This window comes from Thamnophis elegans, chromosome 11, assembly GCF_009769535.1.
Source record: "Thamnophis elegans isolate rThaEle1 chromosome 11, rThaEle1.pri, whole genome shotgun sequence".
Taxonomy (NCBI): Eukaryota; Metazoa; Chordata; class Lepidosauria; order Squamata; family Colubridae; genus Thamnophis; species Thamnophis elegans.
Window position 1 is genome coordinate 19659558 of NC_045551.1, and position 27548 is coordinate 19687105.

The window sequence follows — 27548 nt, forward strand, 5'->3', positions numbered from 1 at the left end:
AGAATGAAATCTGCCCAGCAACATTCTCATGGTTAATTGTCTGGTTCAAGAGCATGCTTAGTTGTTGATAAAAGAATATTTAAAAGCTTTGAGAAAATTATTCTCTCTCTTTTATGACCATCAAACGTAGCTGAAACAAGACACAACTGGAAAAGTATAGCTTGCTGATCCAAATTTATGTTTCCAAATGTATTTGTTATCTATTTCACAGGTGTCTGATAACAAAGTCTCTCTGCCTACAAAGCCAGGAAGTTTAACAAGTGGAAGTGCTTTATCATCATCCTTATCTTCTTCATCTATACTTCATCCAACTTCAGTAGGAACCACAGGTCACAGATCAAATTCCCCTTCTTTGTTTACTACTGAAGGAAAGCTAAAGACTGATCATTCAAGCCAAGGTGAAACAGTTTTGGAAGAACTAAGGTCACAAGTTAAAGAGCTACGCACTATCATTGAAACAATGAAAGACCAGCAGAAGTGAGTGTTCCAATACTTTTCCTTGTATTAATCAGGTAGTACAATATGGCTTTTTCTTGTTGTTAATTCCATTAACTCTATCAATGAACTTGTTCAACTGTATCTTTTTCAATGAACTTGTTCAACTGTATGCTGTTAGATAAAAATGGAACTGCAGGCAAATACTATAAATTTAAGGCCTTCAAAGCTGTATCCCACAGCATAATTTTTGTCTGTTTGTTTATTACAGTTTTGTGTTATCACCTGTATTAAACTATCTGCTTTTATGCAGCATACACAAAGAAAACCAAAAGCTGTACTTAATTAATGCAAAATAATATATAAATAATATATAAAACATTAAAGATGAAAAATAAACAAACAAATAATGATTAAATCAATGTATCTCAGATTTTGTCATATCTCAACTTATCTAAGATCTCTGGATAGAATCGAATGGTGAAGAATATCAGGGTAATGATGATTTAAAGCTGACCAGCTAATGTAAGGCTGTAAATTAAGATGACGAAATAAGGATGAGTCAGCAGATATTGCTGCTTTAAGAAACTGTCTATGTTAGAGAGGCCATGTGAGGGTGCCTCTCTCTTCTGATGTATATATCTCTCTTCTAGTATATCTCTCTCCTCATTTATTATCTTCATAGTAGTTCTCTGTGTAGAGTTGGAGATTGATTGCCTAGCTGTGCCTAGAAATGTATATGTAAATGTGTATATGTGTGTGTGTGTGTACACACACAAACGTCCTCTATGCCTTGTATATAGAAATCCTTTTATATAAACCAGTTTGTAAGACAAACCTCTGTGTCCTGTATTTTGCTCCTGGGTTATCTCCTATTAGTAGTCATGCTGTGCGCACTCTGACAAAGAATTTACATTAAATTATATCGAATTTGTATTATTTTAGCATTATTGTAACTACAAGTGCAGGGCTGTCAGAATTTTTTTTCTCCAACCAGGGATCAACTAACTGTTTTACTTTGGAAAGTAAATTAGGCAATTCTCTCACCAATATTTTTATATACAATATGCATTTAATTGTGGTAACCTCAAATGTGCTGATATGTATATCTTGTACATATTTTGCCATTTTTGGCTGCCTAACAACATTTACAGCATTTGTAAGTATGAATTGGTCTTAAAGTTTAAGGCTGAATTTAGATATTGTTGATGGAATTGAAAGAAAATGAAATTTCTATTTGCCAGTTTTTAAATTGTCCTAACTCCAATAAAATACTTAGAAATCAGAAAGTTGGTTAATATTCCTATTTACTGTAATTAATGATACATGTACTCAAGAACCAGGGAGTTTAGAATGACTAAAGCAATGTTTGTATTTTTTTACATGATCTTAAATGGTTTTAGTGCTTATCATCATGTGTGTTTAGGTTCATAATTAATTTAGCCTTTATTGAATATAATAGTAAAAATTCTGCTGTTGTGATTTCTGCAGTAAATGCCAAGTAAAGTCTGAAATTAAATTAGAAAAGTTATTTTTTTAGAAAAAGATATAGGTATAATATAGCTACATCCTAACTTACATTGATACGTATTGTCAAAAATGCATGCTTCTTTGTGCTTTTTTCCTAGAAAAGAAATTAAGCAATTGCTGTCTGAATTAGATGAAGAAAAAAAGATTCGGCTACGGTTACAGGTACTTGTATATGAATGAATACATGAATCAGCTTTATAACTGGATTTTTAATGAAACCTTGTATCTCATAGTCCAATAAGTTTTGTATGAAACAAATTCTAATATATAGGAAAAAAGGAAATAAAACAGAAAAATATATTTGAAGTGTTTTTTCAATATTAACAAGTTTTACATTAGCCAAGAAAATATTATATAAAATCATTTTGAAAGACTTAAAATCAGTAAAATTTAAGTCAGTGTTTTATTCGGAGAAACTTTTCATCTTTGTATTATTTTCTAACCAATAGGGCTGTTTTCTGCACAGAGAAAATATGTAGGTGTTTTCTGTATGCTTTTCTGGATAGGCAAATAATAGCTTTATAGACAATTCGTGTGGAAAACAGAGCATGGGCAAATATTTTTAAATTTTCTTTCCATGTTCCCTTTCCAAGCAGCTCCTTTGAACTAAAAGAGAAAATAAAAATCTAGCCATGGATACCTTGTGTCAGATTTTTCCCTTATAGTCTTTCTGAAAATTCTTTCAATATTTTCTTGATTTAAGTCGAACTAAAATATGTTTTCTCCTTGTGAGTTCCTGTTTTTGATATTGTGTCAGTTTATACATATTAATTCCCTTTCGTAATAATTTCTGACATTAAATTGAAGATGAGGAGTCAGCATATTGGACTGAACAGTGAATTAAGAGAGTCTAAATGCTTATAAAATAACTAGTTGTATATAATTTAATCTGTGTTTCTTTTTAGATGGAAGTTAATGATATAAAGAAAGCTCTTCAATCAAAGTGAATTCTGGATAGATGTATTAATTCATAGTGACAGAGACTTATGCCCCAAACAAAATAACTTTGTGCCAAATGATTAAAAGATCTGCCTACATTTCTTTGTTTGGACAACTGGCACAAGAATTGAATAGCACAACATAAATTCCAGTGAAGAACATAAATTTCTATGTGATACACTTTCTTGAAATGGCACTGGTTGTGACTGAATTTTTTCGTATTGTGCTAAAATCTTCTCTGCTTCACGTTCACAGGCAAAATGAAAACTCAGGCAGTTTAGTTCATAGTGGTACTATTTTAATGATATTTTCCATAAGTAAATTGTTTATCAGTTTACAGGTTTTATGAGTTTGACTTTTTAAATTGTCTTTTGTCACAGATTCTTAAAATGTTTGTATTGCATATATCCAGAAATGAATGTGGATATTGGGTGTGGGGGGTTGTTTCTCTTAAAGCAGCTTAATGCGTGTTGTTTTAAATACAATTATTTATGCAATCTTATGTCCAAAAATTAACAACAAGGTGAATCTTAAGTTTGTGTACAAAGAGTATATTTAAAAAGAAAAATCTGGTCTTTGCAATGATTTGTGCCTTCTTTTGCCAAACACGGATTGGAACTAGTTGTAGGCCAGAAATGTAGAATTTAGAAATGTAGCTAACACAATGAGGCCTGTCTATCCACTAGAGGTCGGTCTTTCAGCATATTAACTGCTTGCTCATCAAAATCTTCCATTTTGATCTGATTTGATTCAACTTAATGATGTAATAACCACACTGAGTTTGAGGCAGCTTTATTTTAACCAGTATTGCATATTATGATTATTCTGAGAACTCACTTTGCTTACTGTCACTCAAATGTTAAACACCCACTTTTATCTCCAATTTTGCACATCTTGGGTGAGCAGAATATGCATCATCTAAGAGCAAACAAGGATAAAATAAAAATTAACAAGAGAAAATTATATTATTATATGCAGAGAACTATGTGATATTAACCTCATTTAAACAATTGTAAGCCTGCAAATTTGGGGTGAATGGTTTCTATACTGGCATCTTACCAAATGACTTATGTCAAAGCAGTGTTTACATCTCTATACAGATAGTGAAGATTTCAGCTTTTAAAGGCAAAGGAATGTATATGTGTTTGCATAATATATGTGCGATCTCTGAAAAGTGCTTGTAACAAAATTATAGTTGGATTTCTTATTTTCATAGTACATTAATAGGGCAATCCTGTGCATGTGTATTGGAATGGGTTTTGTTCAATTCAGTAAAATATATTATCAGATAATGATATATAAGCGTGCAATCTGATTTCACAATCCTAGCATCCTTACTGCAGAATAAACATTAAAAACAGTAAGATTCATATGTAAATAAACATGCATAGGATTGCACTTGAGTGTTCTTGAATAGCTGAGGTATGTGTCCTGCTGAAATATTCATCTTTTAGTTATAAAATAGAATTCTAGTATTTATCTTTTCACAGAGATATGAAGTTTACATGAAATATCACATGATGACTTTATCATATCAAATATAAACATTTAATATTTATCATTTAAATATTTACATTAAAGTTGCTAACTTCTATTTGTTATTGGATAGGAGACTTAAAAGTATTACCATGACACCCAAAAATGTCCTACAATTGTGTTTATTAGTATCTTCATATCAGGAAAGAACATTCAGGCTAGAGATTTAATAATGCATCCAAATACTTGTATCAGTCATGTATATTTTCTTTTATTAACATTGATACAAGCATAATAATCAAAAATGTGTCACTGTGATATCTTTCAGGATTTTAACATTACATTAGGATTTCTGTATTAAAATGACCAAATCATCTTGCTGAGTGTTTTACATTGAAGCACGAAAGTAAATCATGGAACTAATTTCTTTGTCCTCACAGCATTCATGTAATAAATCATGTTAGCCCTTGTTGTTTTTCAAAACAAACTTGATTTCCAGTCATAACCTAGGAGTGTAGGATATTGTGCTGCAACAAAGAGATCTAGGCAATGTTATAGTGCTATGATTTATAGACACTAGCTTAAATAATTAAAATGGACAAAAGGCTGTAGGACCTTTGAAATGTCCCAAGTCCATGATCATGGCATTTCTTTATTGGCATGCCATTCTGAATGTTTTAGTGGAAATAAGTGTTTTTACATGCAAATGCATGTGTACCAAGCTGTGGAAATTGGTGGGAAAGATTACTAAAAATACTGTGAGATGGAGAGCTGATGAGGCATTGTTATTGTAGCAAAGAAACTATTTTCTTTTGCAATCAGATATTGCTGTCCTAATGAATATTTTAGGAGGAATATTTGCTTTCTTTGGTAGTGTCCACATCATTCTCCCTTGGATGTAGTAATCTCTGTGTCATGGAATGTACTTGAGTGTAATTTCAACATGGCAGAAACTAAAAATATGAAGTATGTTGGGCGTAATAATATATTTATTTTAAAAAATAAATTTAAATAACGTTTTTGTCCTTGTTCTGCATGTGAAGAGCAGCCCCAACATTGCCACTCAAAATCCAAGTGCAGCCTATATAGCCAGGAAAAAGTTGCACAACTGCTGTAACTAAGATGCCAGTGTGAAGTGGACCCTGATTGTCTGGAAGTGTCTCTTGCAAGACAACAGTCATTGAGCCTGAATCTAAGGCTGCCCCAGTTTTCCTATTAGACCTTTCTAGTTCTCTTAGAGGTTTTCTAGCAATAAAGATGTATAGCTACTAGCTTCAACATTGTGGGAATCCAACAGGAGGACAAGTAGCGTGTGTGTGTGTGTGTGTCTGTGTGTGTATACACACACAAACACACTATATTACACATATACATACATACATATATATATATATACATAAACACACATATACATACACACACATACACATGTGTGTATGTATGTGTGTGTGTATATATGTGTATATATTTGAAACTTGAAATAGTTTAATAGGTTTCTGATTTCATTAACTTGAAAAACTTACTGTGAATTGTTAAAATATAGATTCAAAAATAGAGCCTTGAAAACTAAGACATTTTAAAATAATATTTTAAAAGAAAAAATGAGTTCAGCATTGATTGACCTGAAATCAGGGTTCTAATTCCTTTTTCTCTTCCTGTTATGTTGGTAAATTGTCATTTTATAAATCTGTATTGAGAAGTCCAATGTATTGTGATTTGTAAAATAAGATTAAATGAGATTTTATGGAAATTCTTTGATCAGTGCACTGATTTTTTTTAGAACTGGAATATTTGTTTTGCATATTTACAGATGGAAAGTATTTTACAGTGAAATTATATTTTCAAATTTTAAAAAGAAATTGCCATTTCAGACCTGTGAGTAAACACAATTTTGGAAACTTTTTTTTGAATTGGACTAAATTGTATTCATAAGATAAAAAGTAAGTAGCAGTTAATGCTAGTTCCATTTATTCTTTAATTTCTTGTATTTCATATTTAAATTGTTGTATTGTTTAATAGAAGAAAGCTTTACATTGAATGGTTTTATCACACACAAACATTATTTTTAGTTTCTCTAGTTCATCTTCCACTTTTATTTTGTGTTCCAGATCAAACAAATGAAAATATTATTCTGCAATCTAAATATTGTTTCTAAGGTCAGTGTATATATGTACCTATATACATATGTATATATGGTACTGTAGGAAGTTATCACCTAGCCCTCTCCCAGAAAAATGAAATATCCTAGGAAATATTGAAAAGGCAGAATATTTCTCTGGATGTGAAAAGTAAGAAACATGTTTTAAAAGACAGAATAGCTGCCTGCAGCTTCTTGCCCATCCCCCTTTGCCAATGAGCCATTAAAGCCTGAGCTAGTCCACTTTACATAATAAAAAGAGTTCTCCCCTTCAGCTCCAGAGTGATGGCATTAAGGCATTACCTAACTCACCACATGGCACCTGAGAATTTAACCAAACCTGGATTCAAAACGCAGCCTAGAGAGTTGCCCCTGCATGGCTCCATGGGAGTCTGACAACCAATTAGAACACAAGCTCAAGATCATAGGCCAGAGGGGGATAAAACTAGGGCCTCAGCTTCTCTTCCTCCCTTGCTTTCTCCCTTCTCTTCTCTTCTCCACCAACATTGAAGCATGTGATCACCTTTTCTGTTCAGGACTCAAGCCATGTGGTCCTGCCCACCATTAAAACCATTTTTCCAAGCAGCCTCCATGTCTCCAGTGTCTTTTTCCCCACTTGGAGCCGAACCCAGAACAACATTTCTTCCAACAGTACACTAAGCAAGTGTAACTGGATATGCAGTGACTAATCAATGCAACAATCTACTCAGTCATGACAATGGGAAGATTAAAGAGAAACCTGCCACAAAAGTAGAGGAAGAAAACTAGTCTTACATTTCTTTCCACCTTAGCGAAGACAAAGGATTGAAAAAAATAACATGCTTATGTTTCCCTTAATCAATTTCAACTATTAAATAAAACACTTGAATCTGTAGAATACCATTAAAATAATGTTTTATAGTTAATATTCACATTTATATTTGAAGCTCCAATGGAAGCTAATGAATGTATTGACGAGAATTTGCATGAGATTTCCTTGGCTGCCTTTGATAAAGTATTTATTCGAATTCTATAAAACACGGTTGTTACTCCAGTAATTTGATTATGGTTTGGGGATGCAGTTTTGAATTTTCCTGAATAGGGGCAGGAATCAGGGCCTCAGCAGAGTTAAAACTACTTTGTCTTTGCACTGTCATCTTTTTGCAGCTCCAGTTTGCATCGGAAACGTATTGCAACTTCCTATTTTGAAATTACCGGTTTTAGTAATCAGTCAGTTTGAAAGCAGTCAGTTCCCCTAATCAAATCTTTTAAAAAAAATAATGACCGCATTATAAGATTCCATCGCGGGGGACATCCACTAGCCATTCCTAGAATAACTGAAACGTATCTAACAACTTTTCATGATGATCAGAGGTTAAGAACAACGTAGTGTGTGTAAAGGCAAGCCTGGAGCCGAAATGACTTTCCTTCCCCTACCCCCTCCCTTAACTCCAGCCATACTCCGCCTCTTTTAAACCCTTCAAACTCAGCTGGGCATTAATAATCGCCGGCGCCTGGCACCGTCCGGATGAGAAGCTGAACGGAGGAGGGCGGGACAGGTGCTGCCGCCAGTCTTGTTCCGAGAACCGTTTTTAGAAGCAAAGTTCTAGCCGGCGACCGATTTCGCTAAGCGACAGACGCGCTCCCTGAGGCTTCGGAAGCTCAGCTCCAAGTAGCAGCTGGGCTGGGCAGCGGGAGAAAGGCACCGCCTAGCGTGCCGCCGTTCTTTCCCTCCCTCCCTAGACTTTCAGCTACACGCCGGAAAAGTTGCTTTTTGCCCTCCTCGGCCGCCCCTCTCGCTTGGCGTTCTGCAGCCTTAGAAAAAGACTCGAGGCAGACAGGCGGGCGCGCGAGGTTCGGCATCCCGCCGCGCGCCTCGACCCCTGTAGCACCGGCTACCAGACCCCATGGAAAACCACGTGATCAGCGGCAAGCAGCCGGGACTTAGCGGGGAGGCCGAGCGGGTCAGCACTCCAAACGGCACCGAAGCATTTGTGACTTGCGAAGGGACCCCGGGCATCGTTGCTGACTGCGGCGGAGAGGCAAGCAACAGCCCACTCATGCGCCCGCGATCGCTCCGAGCCGTGTATGTGGTCAACGAGAATCCGAAAGGAAGTTCTGGGGCGCGGAGTCCCGAAGTTGAGGCGTTGCTGTGCTTAGTGCGAGCTTGTGAGGCCGCCGGAGCACAGCTGACCACCGTCAACTTCGGAGAGCTGGACTTCGGCGAAACGGCTGTGCTGGACATCTTCTACGACGCGGGTGAGTAGCTGGCGTCGGGGAGAGGAGAAAGGCGTCCCGGGTAGAGCTTCCAGCCGCTCCGAGGGCGTTTCGGCTCCAGTCCTCACCCAGTCGCGCGTCTGTGATAACTGGCAGATTAGAGCTCTTAGGTGGGACGAGCTACCAAAGGAAGCAGCAGATCGCATTTCCGAGTCTGCTGACTACCACGAGATAAGGCAACTGTTCAGTTACTGGATTCTTAAAAAGAAGCAGGGAGAGGGTGGACGGGGGAAAAAATATTTCTTTGGGATTAATTTATCCTACTTTTAGTTTTGATCAATAATCCCGAGATTAGCTAATTGTAAATGAACCACAGATTGACCTATAGATGAGCGGTTTTGACAAGAGTAATAGTGGCGGAGAAAAACGAACGTGCAAGGTGTAGCTTTTCTCAACATTAAATATCTGTAAATAAAAGCACATTTCCTCCCCCCCCCCAAAAACTATTGTATGTAAGGTTAAATTGCCATTCTGTACAGCAACAGAAACACAGCAACAAATACCAAACATACAGATTTTTTCTGCCTTTGAGGAGGTCTCCGGGTTTTTGCAACCTAGGTCTGGGTGTCTGCAATAAAAGCATTCTCTCCTTGGAGTTTGTGAACAGTTGTTGACTGAACAATATGCATGAATAGTCATGTATGTGGTCTGTTCAAAGTACATTCAGCCATAAGCAAATCACATGGGTTACTTTGGCTCAGCTTACATTATATGTGAACTGTCTGTTCAGGGACTCACTAGAAAGTAAACCAGTAGGTAATAATGCAATCTTTAGAATTCCTTAGAAGTGTGCTACCTGTAATAGAGATGAAGTAATGGTACTGCCCAAGGAACTGCTGATACAGTTCTACAGAGGAATTATTGAGTCTGTTATCTGCACCTCTATAAGTGTCTGGTTTAGTTCTGCAACCCAACAAGACAAGACACAGACTTCAGAGGATAATCAGAACTGCAGAAAAAACAATTACTGCTAACCTGCCTTCCATTGAGGACCTGTATACTGCACAAGTCAAAAAGAGGGATGTGAAAATATCTACAAACCTCACATCCTGGACATTAATTGTTTCAACTCCTACCCTCAAAATGACAGTATAGAGCACTGCACACCAGAACAACTAGAAACAATGACACTTTTTTCTCTAACACCATCACTCTGCTAAACAAATAATTCCCTCACCACTATCAAACCATTCACTAAGGCTGCATTACTACTACTATTATTCTCATAGTGCCTATCACCCATCTCCTCCCACTTATGACTGCAGGACTGTAACTTTGTTGCTTGTATCCTTATGATTTATATTGATATTGTTTCCTGATTGCTTATTTGTACCCTATGACTATCATTAAGTGCTGTACTTTATAATTCTTGATGAATGTATCTTGTCTTTTTATGTACACTGAGCATATGCACCAAAGACAAACTCCTTGTGTGTCTAATCACACTTGGCTAATAAAGAATTCTGTTCTATTCTCCGGGCATGTGTGTTGCCCCCAATTCGGGTCTGAGCCTGGTGCCGAGGCCGATAAAGGATGCCAGATATGAGATGCAGGTTTTCTTGCCTTTTATTTAAGTGCTCCAAGAAAAGGGGTCCTGGCCAAAATTCCAAGAACCTAGAACAAAGGATTAAGAAAGCTTTATACAATTTCACTAAAGAAGAAAGCGGGACAAGGTGGGATAATAAGAAATATCATCTAATAAACATTTTAGTAATGATCTAACAATTGGTTCTATTGGTCTCTAGCCATCCCTATTCCTAAACCTTGGTGATTAGTTATGGGACATTATAATTAATTATAATTATAGATTATTATGATAGTTCTAGTGTGAGGTGTCATTGAGGGCTGCATCAGGGCTCTGGTTGACCTCAGGGGGCCATGCCTTTGTGTCTGACTGGGTGGGTGTGGTCAGCTTCATGCAGTTCGCTTGGCGTGGCATCAGGCTGGGCACTGAACTGTGAGGCCCAGCAAAGAGCTGAAGAGGCTGTGTTTGCCTCATCAGTGATATAAGGAAGTTATGTTAACTTGGTTAAACTATTATTATTTGCAACAACAGAATTGTATCACAGCGCCAGTTGTTTCGCCGGATTTGGCATTGATTACTAGTCGGGCCCCACCCAGGGACCTACGACGTCGTAACGTATTTTCGTAATATGCGTGCAGATCCAAGCAGTGCAGCTTTTTGCATTTGACTGGTGGTGATTTTGTCAATTTTTAACTGTTTTAAATGTAATTCCAGTGCTTTTGGAATAGCACCCAGAGTGCCAATTACCACTGGAATTACCACTGCTGGTTTGTGCAATAGTTGTTGAATTTCGATTTTTAAGTCCTGGTATTTTGCGATTTTTTCATGTTCCTTCTCGGCGACCCTACTATCACCTGGTATTGCGATGTCTATGATTGTGACCTTATTTTTCTCAACCAGTGTGATGTCTGGTGTATTATGCGCCAGTATTTTCTCCGTTTGTATATGGAAATCCCACAAGATCTTGACCATCTGATTTTCGGTGACTTTTTCAGGCTGATGTTCCCACCAGTTTGTTGCTGTTTTAATATTATAATTTTTGCACAAATTCCAATGGATCATTTGTGCTACTGAATTGTGCCGCAATTTATAATCAGTCTGCATGATTTTTTTACAGCAGCTGAGTATGTGATCAACAGTTTCATCAGCTTCTTTGCAAAGTCTGCATTTGGCATCATCAGAGGATTTTTCGATTTTGGCCTTAAGGGCATTTGTGTGGATAGCTTGTTCTTGCGCAGCCAGGATTAGTGACTCTGTTTCTTTCTTTAATGTACCTGTTGTTAACCATAACCAAGTTTGTTCACTGTCCACTTTATCTTTTATTTTTTCCAGAAATTGGCCATGTAGTGCTTTGTTCTGCCAACTCTCCATTCTTGATTTTATCACATCTTTTCTGTATTCTTGTTTCCTCTGTTGGCCCTTCAGTAGATTTTTGTTCTTTACTTCAATTAATAGATGTTCTTGACTTTCTTTTAAATAATCAGCCAGTGCATGTTTTTCTTCTTCAACTGTTTGCTTCACTTGTTGTTGTTGTTGTTGTTATCATTATTATTATTATTATTATTATTATTATTATTATTATTATTATTATTAATGTTAATCTTTGGGAGATTCACAGCCTTTGGGGCTGGTTGGTAGCCTAACAGCTCGAATCCTAACCAAGGACCTAGGAACTGTTAAGGTAACATCAGAGCATATAAATTGTTCCAAGTAGGATGGTTTTTTCTAGAATCAGAATGTTCAAGTCTGATAAATTTAAAATTTCCAAATAGCGAGGTAGCCCTTTAGGTATTGCTCCAAGGGCTCCAATTACAATTGGGACAACACACGATTTCTTTTTCCACAGTCGCTCAACCTCAATTTGCAAGTCCAGGTATTTTGTGATATTTTTCTTGCTATTTATCTTCAATTTGTGAATCTCCAGGTATTGCAATGTCAATGAACCATACTTTTTTCTTTTCAATTATTGTTATGTCGTGTGTTGTAGGTCAAGTGCCTGTCTGTCTGGATTCTGAAGTCCCACAAGATCTTGCCTTTCTCATTCTCTAAAACCTTCTCAACCTGATGTTCCCAGTGGTTTTTGCTGTACTCAAACCCAAACTTTTGGCACAATTTCCAGTGAATATTCTTCGCAACGCGGTCATGGCGTTGTAGGTAGTCAGTTTGTGAAATTTTGCTGCACCCATTGATCAAGTGGTTGACTGTCTCGTCTTTCTCATTACAGAGGTGACATTTGCTGTTAGTGGTAACATGTTGAATTTTTGTCTTCATGCAGTTTGTGGCTAAGGCTTGTTCTTGAGCTGCCAAAATAAAGCCTTCTGTTTCTTTTTTCAGTACTCATGATCTTAACCAGTTCCAAGTTAGTTTTTGGTCAGCTTTGCCTTCAATAAATACTTTTCAAGTATTGGCCACGCATCACTTTGCTTTTCCAATTTTCAGCTCACTTCTCAATCACTTCTTTCTTATATTCAGCTTTTAACTTAGTTGTCTTCAAAAGGCCTCCTTTATTTACTTCCTTAATCATTGGTTCTTCACTTTTCTGGATGTAATCATTCAAGTTGTGTCTTTCTTCTTCCACAATCTGCTTTACTTGTAGGAGTTCTCGACCACCCTCTGCTCTTCGTAGATACCATCTGTCAGCATCACTTTTAGGGTGCAAAGCATGATTCATTGTCATAAGCTTCCTTGTTTTTCTGTCCAAATTGTCCAACTCCATCTGGGTCCAGTCAATTATTCCTGCAGCGTATCGAATTACAGGTATAGCCCAGGTATTTATGGCTTTTATGATGTTTCCTCCACTCAGTTTGGACTTTAATATCTTGCAAATTTGTTGAATGTACTTGACTGAGGTTAATTCCTTGACTTTATTATGCATTAAGTCAGAGGCCTCTAAAATCCCCAAGTACATGTAGCCTTCTTCTGGTTTTACTGTCTTTATCATTTCTTCATTCTCAAGTTGTATTCCATTATCTTCTATGACCTTGCCTACCTTGGTTGCCATTGTTGCACATTTTTCAATTCCAAACTACATACCAATGTCTTGGATAAATTCTTTTGTGCTTTCAATTAATAAATTCATTTCAGATTTTGTTTTACCAAACAGCTTTAAATCATCCATGTACATCAAGTGTGAAATTTTCAGTCCTTTCTTTGCAAGTTTGTATCCACAGTTCACCTTCTTCAAAATGGTTTTCAGTGGTAGCATTGAGAGTGTAAAAAGTAGGGGTGAAAGGGAATCACCCTGGAAAATGCCTCGTTTAATTTCAACTTCACCCAGTTCTTCTCCATTAGCCATGAGCTTCGTTTTCCAGAGGTTCATTGAAGTTTCCATGAATTTTTGTATGTTGCTGCTGATGCTAAAGATTTTCAGGCATTTCTTGATCCAGCTGTGGGGAACTGAATCAAATGCTTTCTTATAGTCTATCCAAGTCATGAACAGCTTGGTTCGTCTTTTCTTTGAATTCTTTAGGATTAGCTTGTCAATCAGCAGTTGGTCCTTTGTTCCTCTTGAATTTTTGCAGCATCCTTTCTGTTTTACAGGAAGCAATTCATTTCTTTCCAAGTATCCATAAATTTGGTTTGCAATGATACCAGTAAGGAGCTTGTATATTGTTGGCAAACAGGTGATTAGCCTGTAGTTTCCAGGGTCCTTTCCTTTTTCTTTATCTTTTTGGATCAAAAATGTCCTTCCAGTTGTCATCCATTCATCATTGTCAGGTGGTTTTAAGATCTGATTCATTTGGGCTGCCAATCTTTCGTGCATACTTGTAAGTGCCTTTAGCCAGAAACCATGTAGCTCATCTGGTCTAGGTGCACTTCAATTCTTCACTTTTCTTGACTGCCTTTGCACCATTTCTTTTGTTATTTTCACATCTTCCATTTTATGCACTTTAATAGAATCCTCAACCTGCTTGATCCATGTTGCATTTTGTTGTGCTTCTTGTTGTTTTCTCACAAATTCTTCCAGAATTTCAGAGCTTTCTCTCTATCGGGCTTTTCACTTGTTGTTACTCCATCTCCACTTTCTAAGCTCCTATAAAACTGGTGCTGATTTGCTCTGAACTGTGAGATTTCCTTGAACTGAGTTACTCAATTTTTATACTGTTTAATCTTTTCAGCAATGACAACAGCCCTCTGATTCAGCTCTTCAATTACCTCCGCAATCTCCTTATTCTCCAAATCATATCTTGCTTCCAGGCTGCTTTTGACCTACTTGTTCTTTAACTGACATTGCCTTAAGTTCTTCAAGTTGCTCAAGTCTCCACAAAAATTTTTGATCTTCAATTCCAACCGAATTTTCCACTTAGGCCTCTTTGGTTCCTTTGTGTCTTCAAACCCAATTCTTTGGTGGTTATGAAGGCTGCTGCATACATCAGCTGGTTTGTTTCAGCTAATTTAGTGGTTTGAATGGGTTGCACAGCCTCATTGACCTTTTTAGTAATTTCTCAATTCTTTCCGGTTCACTTGGTTTAACTTTGGCAAACGTGTTCTTTCAGCATCTTCCATTTGATGCTTTATTTTCTCAGCTAATTGAGCACTATCTGTTGGTGCTTGCTCTTCAGTGCTTCCTTGTTCTTTATCTTCATCCATTTCAGCAGCCTCTTCTTCCCTTTCTTCCTCAGTTTGCTTTTGAGTCTGCAAATCATCATCATCATCATCATCATCATTATTATTATTATTATTATTATTATTATTATTATTATTATTATTATATACTTTATTCATTAAACATGAAACAGTCAACTGAACATTCAAAAATGCATTATAAATACCATTGACTGGTGCTAATGGTTGATACGGTTTGCTGCCAGTGTCCTAGGTATCAACCAAGTACCTTCTTAAAATATAAGATGTTCCGAGTAGCGCAGCTTTTTGCAGTTCTGCTGGTGTTATTACAGGAAGCTGTGCTGTGCTACAAATGATGATTCATTTGTATTTGAAAGTCCCACAAGATCTTCACCTTCTCATTTTCGATACCTTTTTCCACTTTATGTTCCCATGACTTTCTGGATACAGGTAAATCATATTTTTACATAATGACCAGTGGATTAATTTAGCAACTCGGTCATGTCTAGCTTTGTAATCAGTTTGTGCGATTTTGCTGCATTCGCATATTAAATGTGAAACAGTTTCGACTTTGTTATTGCAAAGTCAGCAGTTTGGGTTGTCAGTGGATTTTTATATCTTCGCTTTCATGGCATTAGTTTGTAGTGCTTGTTCTTGAGCAGCCAGTATTAAACTTTCCATTGCTTTCTTGATACTTCCCATCTTAAGCCATGTCATTTCTAGCAAATGGGACCTAGAGCTGAACTAATGGGAGAGGTAGATGAATTTGGGACAAGCAGTCCCTTGAATAATAAAGAATAATATGGTAACCAATATTGCCATCAACATTGATTTTTTAAAATGTTTCAGTCAACCTATACCATAATGCGGTAATGGATCTTTAAATTCTGAATGTCTATGGAGATTGTCAGTCATCCAGATCATGGTTCTCCCAAAGGTGCTTTCTGAAAAGGCAACTGGATTTTTTTTCCCTTGAGGATGTTTCGCTTCTCATTGAAAAAGTTTCAAGAATGCTTCAAGCTTCAAACATCTTCAAGGATGTATTAGTCAATGACCTAGTAGAAAACTCTACTTTCATAAAATTTGCTGGCCCCACTGCCAGCAAATTTTTCTATCTTCTCATAGAGAACCTTATTTGTTGTTTCTTCATAGTGCCATAGTACCGTAGTGCCATAGTACCATAGTGTACAGTGTCAGGCCTGCCAGCCATCTTTTCTTTTGGATTTCAGGCCTGCCACACTTTTCTATTATTCTAATATGTATTTTCTATTGTGGAAAAATGGGAGGGGGGATTATATAGAGTTAGATGATATGTAGCCATAACAAAATTCTTTCTAGAAAGTCAAGGCCATCTTTTGTCTCTGCACCTCTGCACTTGACCAGAACTGGATAGGTGGAAGCTGTCAGCATGGCAGTGGAAGATTGGACCATGTGATGGACCATGGTTATGGGGACAAGATCTTGAACTTTCAACTGGGTGGGAAAACCAGGAAGCATTCATATTCAGGTTTTCCTAGATGTCCCAATATGGTTCTTTTAATAAATTGGAACTTTGAGGAATCTTTTGCCTCGGACTCTGATTTATTTTTGGATGCTATTTGGAACCCCGACATTAACCCAAATCTCTCTTAAAATAATTTACCAGCTTCCATGAATCCTGGGGTACTGTCCGGGGTCCTGAACCCAAACACCAATCTGAAATTAGGTGGTGTAAAGACTCAGGGAAAACAGAATATGGAAGAAGGTTGGACAAATGCTGTGAAGATTGCCTGGGTGAATGGTCAGTTTCCCATGAGTACACTGTGGCAAACTGTATTGTCAGCGGCCGCTTGGCTGAGGCACATGCATCCACAGCTGGTGATCCAGGGCCAGCGGAGGGAAGGCCAGAGCGACTGGAGGGAGACTCTCCAGCCCCCAGGGCCAATCAAAGAGTCGATGGACACCTGTCCATCCTAGGTGAGTTGAAGCCATCCGATCCTTTGAAGCTCGCCCACAACTGGGATTGGGGATATCTCCCGTGGGACCTCAGTGGAGCAGACCACAGTTTCCTCTACCCGCTATGGCCACCGTGGATAAAGCAGCAGGGAGGAAGCCACACAGCCAGCTGCAATGGGCTCAGTTGGCAGTGGGCCTTCATATCTCCCCCCAGCTATCGCTGGGGCTAGTGCAACCCACCGTGGGATGTGGTGGGGGCCATGGCTGGAGTGGTCTGTCGGGGGTTCCCATTCTCTCCCCGACCTGGAGTGGTGCAGGCTAGGTGTCAGCCAAAGGCAAATTGTAGGATTTGCTAAACAGGCTGCAGAAAGGCAACCCCTTTCTCCAGGAGTGAGTAGAGGGCCAACCGAGGAGTCCTTGCCAAGGATGGATGAGGGAAGCCCTGGATGATGACCCAATGATCAGGAAACCTGTCCACTCTTTTTCTCTTAGGGTCCGATTAGTAGTACCAAAAACGTGGGTCTAAGGCGAAATGGAAATCATCATAGATACTGGGTGCACATGATCAATCCCCACATAGTTGAGCAGCTGGGCATATGCATGAACTCTCTTACACCTCCCATCAGCTTTGAACATCAATGGGACACTAATTGGTGGGGCCCCTGCCTCCTTGGTCACTGAGCTTGTCAGGCTGGAGATGAACTGTCAAGAAGAACTCATCAGGTTCCTAGTTGCCCCAAAGATGACAGACTCATATTGGGACTCGTGTGGCTTGAGAAGTGGAGTCCTACAATCTCCTGGGAAGGTAGTCACAGGAAGCTAGTCATCAATGTTGGACCACTGCCAACTGCATGGCAGGGCCACCTCATAGAAGCTATGATCTCAGAGGAGACTAGGCTGTCAGAGCCTGCAACTTCAGCCTGAGTTGCCCTGCCTGGGAACCAGCAAATACCAAGAGTACCAGAACTTGGAGGGGGTCTTCAGTGAGGAAGATTGCAATTATATCCCCCCTCATCGACCCACTGAACTGCACAATATGTGTACGCGATTTGCCTGGGGCAAAGCTACCAAAGTCTAACATGTACTCCATGACCCCTAAGGAAATGGCAGAATTGAGGAAATACATTGATGCAAATTTGGAATGGGGTTTTATCCAACCAGCCAATTCTAAGGTAGCTGTGCCTGTTCTCTTCAAAGAGAAGAATGGTTGGGGTGTGTGAAACTGTTGACTTCCAGGGCATTAACGCCGTTTGCGTAGAAAACACCTACCCTCTCCCTCTCAGGAAGGATATGTTGAACCATTTGGCCAAAGGCAAGGTGTTCACCAAACTGGACTTAAGAGAGGTGTATTACCGCATAAGAATTAGGGAGGGGGCGAGTGGAAGACCATGTTGAACTGCCCCTTGGTAGTTTCTAGTTCAATGTTGTGCTGTTTGGCTTACAAGGGGCTCCTGTGGTTTTCATGCAATTCATCACAAGGTGCTACATGAGCACCTCTACAAGGGGGTGCTTGTTTATCTCAATGACATTTTCATCTTTACTGAGACCCTAAAAGAACACATAAAACTGGTGTGACAAGTCCTGGAAAAACCTCTAGCCACCAAGCTCTATGTGACGCTATCAAAGTGTGAATTCCACAAAACCTCCCTGGATTACCTTGAGTATTGTATTTCCAGAAAGGGGATAGAAATGTACCCAGGGAAAGTGAAACTATGTTAGACTGGCAACCCCCACACACCCGCAAACAGCTACAAAGTTTCCTGAGGTTTGCTAATTTCTATCGGCAATTCATCCCGGTTTTTGCAGAAGTCGCTCTGCCCCTGGCCAAACTGTTAAAAACCGGGCCATTGCCAACAAAGCCAAAGCCAAACCAGCCTATTGGTTGGACAATGGACTGTCAAAAAGCATTTGAGAAATTAAAACAGCTTTGCCCAAGAGCCCATTCTGCACCCCGACCAAGAACAGCAATTCATAATCCAGGCAGATGCCAGTGATGTGGCTATGGTGGCAGTGTTGTTGCAAAGAGATAAAAAGGGACAACTTTTGCCGTGCGCTTATATCTCCAAAAAATTCAATACCACTGAACGAAGGTGGGCCATTTGGGAGAAGGAAGCCTATGTGGTTCGTTGGGCACTACTCACCTGGAGACCTTTTCTAGAGGTGGGAGAAGTGCCATTTGAGGTCTAGACTGATCATAAAAACCTCAAAGCCTAAAAAGTTCCAGGAAGCTGTCTCCAAAGCAAGTCCGCTGGGCACAATACTTAAGGAGATTTAAATTCGAACTGATGCACATCCCTGCAGGGAAGAATTTGCTGGCTGATGCTTATCAAGGAAACTACAGTATGATAGTCGAAGGAAGGAGGTGATTCATGCCATAATGAATGGGTCACACGCTTGACCTCGTATTTCTCTCGGAGCAGTGATGTGATCTGGATTTGAGGTGTACTGAGATCTTGCCCCTGTCATGGTCAGATCACTTTCTACTGAGGCTTGACTTTCGGAAGCCAATCCCCCACTGTAGGGAGGAGGAACCGATTAGGTGGTTCCACCGCAGGCGCCTGATGGACCCTATTGGTTTTCAGACGGCGCTTGGTGTTATACCTGACGCTCTCGTCCACAGTCGGGTGGAGACCTTGGTTGCTGCTTGGAACTCAGTGGCAGTGGGGGCTCTAAACCGGATTGTGCCTTTACGGCCTCTCCGAGGTAGCGGATCCAGGAGAGCTCCTTGGTTCACCGAAGAACTCCGGGAAATGAAGTGCCAAAAGAGACACCTAGAGCGCCGCTGGAGGGCCAGTAAGTCTGAGTCAGACCGAGCACTGATGAGAGCCTTTATCAGAGCCTATCTCGTGGCAATATGGACGTCGAAATGTGCTTATTTTGCCACTCTTATTGCATCCGCTGAATCGCGTCCAGCCGCCTTGTTTAGAATAACCCGCTCCCTCTTGAAAGGGAGGGATCCGGATGACCCTTTACAGGGTAGAGCTGAGGAGTTTGTTCAGTTTCTAGCGGATAAAGTCGCTCAGATTCGGACAGACTTGGACTCCAATTGCTCAGAGCCAGCCGATGTACCGGGGGAAGGTCTTGAGCGAAATTTATGGACTGAGTTTCAACTTGTCACGCCTGAGGAAGTGGACAAGGCCATGGGAGCTGTGAGCGCCTCCACTTGTATACTGGACCCGTGTCCTTCCTGGCTGGTCGCGAACAGCAGGGAGGTGACACGTGGCTGGATCCAGACGATAGTTAGCACCTCGCTCCGGGAGGGATCCTTCCCGCCCCTCCTAAAGGCGGCGGTGGTGAGACCCCCCTCCTGAAGAAGCCGCCTTTGGATCCAGCCATCTTGAGTAACTGTCGTCCAGTTTCCAACCTCCCCTTTGTTGGGAAGGTTGTTGAGAAAGTGGTGGCCTTTCAGCTCCGGCGGTCCTTAGATGAAACTAATTATCTGGATTCCTTTCAGTCCGGTTTCAGGCCTGGCTACAGCACAGAAACTGCTTTGGTCGCGCTGATCAATGATCTCTGGAGAGCCAGGGATGTGGGCCATGCCTCCATCCTAGTGCTCCTTGACCTCTCAGCGGCCTTCGATACCATCGACCATGGTATCCTTCTGCGACGGTTGCGGAAGGTGGGAGTGGGAGGCACCATTCTTCGGTGGTTCTCCTCCTACCTCTCGGACTGGTCGCAGTCGGTGTTGGTTGGAGGGCAGAGATCGACCCCTAGGCCCTTTAACTATGGGGTGCCGCAGGGTTCAGTCCTGTCCCCCCTCCTGTTTAATATCTACATGAAGCCACTGGGTGAGATCATTCGATGGCACGGGATAAAATACCACCAATATGCGGACGATACACAGTTGTATCTGTCCGCCCCATGCCAACTCAGTGAAGCGGTTGAAGTGATGTGTCAGTGCCTGGAGGCTGTCAGGATCTGGATTGGGATGAACAATCTTGCACTCAATCCCGACAAGACCGAGTGGCTATTGCTGTTCCCTCCCAAAGATTGGCCTTGTACTCCATCTCTCAGGCTGGGGGGTGAAATTATACGCCCCTCAGACAGGGTTCGCAATTTGAGAGTCCTCCTGGACCCACAGCTGACTTTAGAACATCATTTGTCGGCTGTGACCAGGGGGCCATTTGCCCAGGTTCGACTGGTGCACCAATTGCGACCCTACCTGAACCAGGAGGCCCTTAGAACAGTCACTCACGCCCTTGTGACTTCAAGACTGGACTACTGTAACACGCTTTACATGGGGCTGCCCTTGAAGAGCATTCGGAGACTTCAGCTTGTCCAGAATGCAGCCACGCGAGCGATTGTGGGTGCACCTCGGTACACCCATGTCACACCTATCCTCCGCGAGCTGCACTGGCTGCCTGTTGGTCTCCAGACACACTTCAAGGTGCTAGTCATTACTTTTAAAGCCCTACATGGTATTGGACCTGGGTACTTGAGAGACCGCCTCCTGCTAATCACCTCCCTACGACCAATTAGATCCCACAGATTAGGCCTCCTCCGAATACCATCTGCTAGCCAATGTTGACTGTCGATCCCTCGGGGGAGGGCCTTCTCTGTGGCTGCTCCGGCCCTCTGGAACGATCTCCCCATGGAGATCCGGACCCTCACCACCCTTCCGGCTTTCCATAAAGCCACTAAGACCTGGCTGTTCCGGCAGGCCTGGGGCTGATGAGTTCCTGGCCCCACTTAAACTGTTGTGACTGTTGCTCTGTTTTAACTTGCCTGTTTTGTCTTTTGTTTGTATTCCCCTTCCCCCATTGCTTGTTAGCAGCCCTGAGTCTCTCGGGATAGGGCGGCATACAAATGAAATAAACATTGCAACATTGCAAACATAATTCCCCCCAACCAAACAGCAGCTCAAGTCACCACTCACGGCCAGGCCAGATGGCCGTCTACTCCCAACCAGGACTGTTGCAGCCAATCTCGTTACCAACTGAGGACACAAGACCACGAAGGGTTGGAGAACTCAGGTTTATTTGTGCAACGGTTTAGAGCATTAACATGACAAATTCTGAAGCCTGGGCTACACCCAAGGTATTACTTTTATATATTTCGCAAAGCCAGCACCACCTGGGTGTTATGCTTTGTTAGCTTTTTATCAGTGCAAAACATAGGGAAAGGAGAAGTTCAACAAAAGAGAAGTTCAATAACTTATGAATTGCTACAGTTCTATATATGGGTCTTACCTTACACCATCTGTTACTTTTGGTCCACATCCTTTGCACATGCCATATGTTCGGTTACAGGAATTATCTAGTACATAGGTCATTATTGATTACATTAAGCAAGGTCTCTTTCCTATAAGTAAGTTGTGACATATAAGCAAATTAACTTCTACATTTTATAGTATTTTTCCACTCTGCCTCATTCCCCCCTTTGAAACTTCACCTAAATCTCCTGATTACTGTGTAGTTTCATACAGAGGTATGTTTTCTTCTAGCGTATTAAATTTGTCATATCCCCACAAAGCCATAGCCTGAACCGTGGCCTTATTTTCCACAAGCATAGAAAGGCTGTTGGAAATTGTGCAAACAAAAATAGGGAGAATACATGACAAAATTACACATCCAGCTGCCATTAGGCCAATGAGCACCACAATTGCTTGTAAACCAGGAAGTTTGGGGAACCAGGATCCAAAAATCTGGCGAAACTCAAAACCTTTCCATTGGTGAACTGGGACATGGGCTATTTCCTCCATGCGACGGGCACTGTTCTCAATAATTTGTCCAATATCATCAAATTCCAACCAGCAGCTACTAAAATTGAACTTTGTACATACACCTCCTTCTGTAGCCAGGAGATAATCTAGAGGTAGGTGGTTTTGATAGATAGCATCCCTAAATTTTCTTTGCTGTTTTGCCAACGTTCGCAGAGATCAAGCTATTTCGTTGGAAATGAGCTCTATCACTGCTTGTGGTCTTATAATTCGTTTTAACATATAGATAGGAATAGGAATAGGAATAGGAATAAGTTTATTTATAGGCCGCCCTTTTCCCTGAGGGGACTCAGGGCGGCTAACAACTTATAGGGAGGGGATACAAACAGTAACATATAACATAACACATAATTAAAAAATAAACAACATTCATTCAGCATTCGGGTGGGGGCGAATCAAATCTTTACCCCCAGGCCTGGCGGGATAGCCAGCTCTTGAGGGCTGCGCGGAAGGTCTGAAGGGTGGTGAGGGTACGAATCTCCACGAGGAGATCGTTCCAGAGGGTCGGAGCTGCTACTGAAAAGGCTCTCCTCCGCGTAGTGGCCAGCCGGCACTGGCTGGCCGATGGCACTTGGAGGAGGCCTAATCTATGAGATCTAATCGGTCTCGAGGAGGTAATTGGCGGGAGGCGGTCTCTCAAGTACCCAGATCCACTACCATGAAGGGCTTTATAGGTGGTAAGAAGCACCTTGAAGCGCACACGGAGATCAACAGGTAGCCAGCGCAGCTCGCGGAGGATAGGTGTTATGTGGGTGAACCGAGGTGCACCCACAATCACTCGCGCGGCCGCATTCTGGACTAGCTGAAGTCGCCGGATGCTCTTCAAGGGCAGCCCCATGTAGAGCACATTGCAGTATTCCAGCCTAGAGGTCACGAGGGTGCGAGTGACTGTTGTGAGGGCCTCCCGATTCAGGTAGGGTCACAACTGGCGCACCAGGCGAACCTGGGCAAATGCCCCCCTGGTCACAACCGACAGGTGGTAATCAAAGGTCAGCTGTGGGTCCAGGAGGACTCCCAAGTTGCGAACCCTGTCTGAGGGGTGTAAATTTTGGCCCCCCAGCCTGAGCGATGGAACGCTGACCAAATTATCGGGAGGGAAACACAACAGCCACTCGGTCTTTTCCGGGTTGAGTACAAGCTTGTTAGCCCGCATCCAGTCCCTGACGGCCTCAAGACCCTGGCGTGTGGTATCCATAGCTTCCATCATTTGCCCAAGTAGCAGGATCATAGTAATGGATTACCTGTTCTGGGGGCTATTCATTGTCCCTCCAATTCCCTATTTGTCTTGTCAATGTCCTCAGGGGCTATGTGGCGCTTAGACATGATGTCCCCCATGTTAAAAAGCTCTGAAGATAGGAAGAGCCGAGGTCCAGCCATAGCCAAACCAGATGCCCTGGATCAGTCAGTCCAAGCTGGACCATTGCCTAGGAGTGCTGGCCTGGAGGCCGAGTCAGAGGTGGAACAGGAGGATGATCTAGTTGGGTCAATGGGGGGGTCATCAACAGAGGGAGAGGGACCAATTAGCCGATTGAACTAGGGCAAAGACTGAACAAATGTCTTTGACCACCTCCCCTTAGACAGATTGACCAACTGGTCATCGATAAGGATGACCCAACAAACATGGCACTGCTTCCTTATTTCAACATGTACCTTTTACTACATCAGACCTCCTTAATTGGAAATTCCATTATGGCCCCTTTAGTGAAAAACCAAATGAAGTGGCAGATCTTGTGAAGACCATTATGGATACCCACAACCCCACGTGAATGGATCTCCAACAGTTGATGGGAACCCTGTTCAATCCTGAAGAAAGGGAAAATATTAGGATTGCAGTGTGAAAGATTGTGAAGCCCAACCTACCCCAAGGTTGCGCTCTTGAGAAATATGTTGAGGAATGCTACCCTTCAAAGGACCTCTGATGGAGTCCTTATGATAATCTATGGGCAATTGAGAGCTATCAAAATCTGGTAGTGTGTGCAGTGCGTGCAGCAGGAAAACCAGCCATTAACATGTCAAAGCCTTCCCTGGTGATGCAAGAAGCCACCAAGAGTCCGGAAGCCTTTTATACTAAGTTGCTGGAAGCCTACCAAATGTATACCCCATGGCACCCAAAAATGCTTGAAAGCTTACCATGACCTTCATCTCACAAAGAACCCCACATATACAGAAAAAGTTACAAAGATTAGAGGGAGCCCTGGGAAAGCTGATGAGTGAATTGATGGAGGTGGCTAGGAAAACTTGTTAATAGGGACAAGGTACAGGAGAGGGAGCAAGATCAGAGGATGCAGAAAAAGGCTGAACTATTGGTTGCTGCTATGATGGGGACGCCAAGAAACTGAGGAGATAGCAGAGGTAGAGGTTTAGGACATAACCAGTGTGCCATATATAGGAAGGAAGGGCATTGGAAGGGTGAATGCCCAGAAAGGGATAAGGAGAAACAAAAAGAAGACTGAAGGGCTGAGCTTGCAGAGAACTATAGAAGTGGCCAAGGAAGAGGGCGGGGAGGTAGAAGAGAAGGATTTTCAAGACACCCCCCCTCATAGGCCTGGCAGAAGTGGAGGAATGGGACTGAGGTTGACCGGGTTCAGCCCACCTGCCGGAACCTGTGGTCAGTCTAACATTCAGAGGCAAGCCCCTTCCTTGTGGATACTGGGGCTACTTGATCAGTCCTAACCCAGCCCCTGAGCCAGACCGCCCCCTCCTTCATTAATATACAAGGAGCGACAGGGAAGATACTACAGTGACCATTTTTGAAACCCTTAACTTGTAGTACAGGGGGGAAAACGATCACTCACCAGTTCATTTATATGCCAGATTGTCCCATCCCCTTGCTAGGAAGAGACCTGTTATGTAAATTGAGGGCACAAATTTCTTTTGCGGAGGATGGTACAATGGAAATGAAGTACAGGACAGTTAAGATGGAGGTACCCTGTGAGGAGGAATGGAGAATGATGATGGTGATGGCACAAGAAGGAGAAAAGAATGCCACATGCAAGGAATTTGATGTTCCATATGTGTGGGCAGAGGATAGCCCCCCTGGTTGTGCCAGCTGACTGCTGAAATGAAATTGGTGCTGCCAAATGACCCCAGGCTCAATGACAACAAAGACATATTGACTATGAGAGATGGCCTAGCCTGGAAAGGGTCCAAATTATACGTTCCCGCCAGGGGTGGGTTTCAAAAATCATTCGAACCTATTCTGTGGGCGTGGCCTCCTTTGTGGGAGTGGCTTGCTGCCCATGTGACCAGATGGGAGTGTCTTGCCGCCCAGGTGACCAGATGGGAGTGGCGTTCCACCCATGTAACCTGGTGGGAGTGGCCAAGACGATGTTATTACTAGATATTACTAATTACTAGATTTTATTAATATTACTAGATCATTATTAATGCGTAGATAACTGTGGGACATTACACACACACACACACACACACACACACACAAACTATGACAGTGCCAGGAAAATACCAAAAAATAAGAATCCCCCCCACCAAAAGACTGCCAATGAAACCAGTTTTTTTTCCTAAGCCTAAGGACAGGAAAGACAAAGTCACTGGAATAAAAACCATCAAGGCAGTGTGGAAAATTATACAGGCGCTCACAGAACCATCAACCACCTCAGAATTACCTAAACAACGAGGGTGAAACACACTAAATCTGGCAAAGCTGCCTTGCAAGACACCTCGCCTGCCCATAGAAAAGCAGCCACTTTGAGACACATAAACCTGGTCTGAACACTTAAAAGTAACATATTGCATCACAAATAAAACATTTGCAAAAAGGAATAACATTTCTTGTAATAAAAATTCTATAAACAATAAATAAATAAAAATTCCCTAAAATAATTAAAAACCACCACGTTTAGAGAACACCAAAGGACCCCACAGTCCTCTCGCTCCTTATCTTTTTCATTTTTGTCCTAACTTTCTCCTCCTTCCCCACCAACCCCACTTCCTTCTATCACTGATGATGTTACCTAGTTTGGTAATGAAATGCCTGTAAGAAAACCACCAAGCTCAGAAAGCAGCAAGGATCCCACTATCCCCCACCTCCTCTTTCTCCCTCTCTTTCTCCTGTTTGTCCTTTCTCTTTCTTCCCACCACCAACCCCACTCCCTTCTAGCAATGATGATGTTACCAAACTAGGAGTGCTGGAGAGGAGCTCTCACAGGGCGAAGAGCTTCCCGCACAATCTATCTGCAGCCGTAAATGACTGCAAAAAGCAGCTTCAGGCACCTGCTCGCAGCTGACAGTTGTGTTTGGGAGTGGAGGTGGCGGCAGCGGAAGCGGGCATAGCACGGGGTGTCCCAGAGCCTAGGCCCTTTTGGAACCTTTGCAGGGCCAGGAACAACTGGAAAACAAGCCCACCGCCACTTCTGAGTGCCACATCTTCACTCTGCAAGCGAAAGACGTGCCTATTGCGAGCTGTCCCATGCTCCAGCCTGGTCAGGGAAGAAAGGAGCCTTTCATGCCCGCCAAGCCTCCACACGATGTGCCACCTTAGTCGCGCCAGGGCAACCTTCCACCCGCCAGCCCGCCCACTGAGTGGTGGCTGGGTGGGCGCCGGTGAGCCCGCTGCCCTGGCCATGTGGTGCCCACTGCTTACCTTGAAGGCAACATCGTGCAACCCGCCACTGCTGCTGAGTGAGGACTGGCTGGGCAGCGCCCCCTGTTAACCACCCTCTCCTGGGTCATGCCCGCGCCCCTACCCGGCCTCCCTGCTGAGTAGGAGGTGGCGGGGAAGGGTTTCTAGGCGGCCAGCAGGGCGGAGGTGGGTGCGGTGCTGCCACACTTGCCCTTGGGGCTTTTCTTATGGACATGTTGGCTGGCGCGGCTTCAGGGCACCCAGGGCGCTGGCTCCTCTGAGTGCAGTCCATTCCCCCTCCCAAGAAGACCGTTTTCTTTTTAAAAACGCCTCTGCAGACGATCTTGAAAACCTGCAAGGTTGCTTTGGGAGGGGGAAGACAGGCAGCATTCCCCCACCCCACCCCATCCCTGGTTGCCTGCAGCCTCGGGGCCTGCAGCAACTTGCA

General features: G+C 42.1%; 2 protein-coding genes across 6 annotated transcripts in view; both read left to right on the forward strand.

Annotated features, from left to right (window-relative positions):
• Nucleotides 1–5626, forward strand: part of SH3KBP1 (SH3 domain containing kinase binding protein 1) — a 206266-nt gene extending 200640 nt beyond the window's left edge. For all 5 annotated transcript variants that reach the window (XM_032226591.1, XM_032226592.1, XM_032226594.1 and 2 more), the window contains 3 exons: nucleotides 212–477; nucleotides 2064–2127; nucleotides 2871–5626. In XM_032226591.1, coding sequence (XP_032082482.1) covers nucleotides 212–477; nucleotides 2064–2127; nucleotides 2871–2912 — 372 coding nt within the window. In that variant the 3' untranslated portion in view covers nucleotides 2913–5626. The remainder of the gene's footprint in view (nucleotides 1–211; nucleotides 478–2063; nucleotides 2128–2870) is intronic.
• Nucleotides 5627–7397: 1771 nt separating this feature from the next.
• Nucleotides 7398–27548, forward strand: part of MAP3K15 (mitogen-activated protein kinase kinase kinase 15) — a 97218-nt gene continuing 77067 nt past the window's right edge. Inside the window, exon 1 of the mRNA XM_032226197.1 lies at nucleotides 7398–8755. Coding sequence (XP_032082088.1) covers nucleotides 8404–8755 — 352 coding nt within the window. The 5' untranslated portion in view covers nucleotides 7398–8403. The remainder of the gene's footprint in view (nucleotides 8756–27548) is intronic.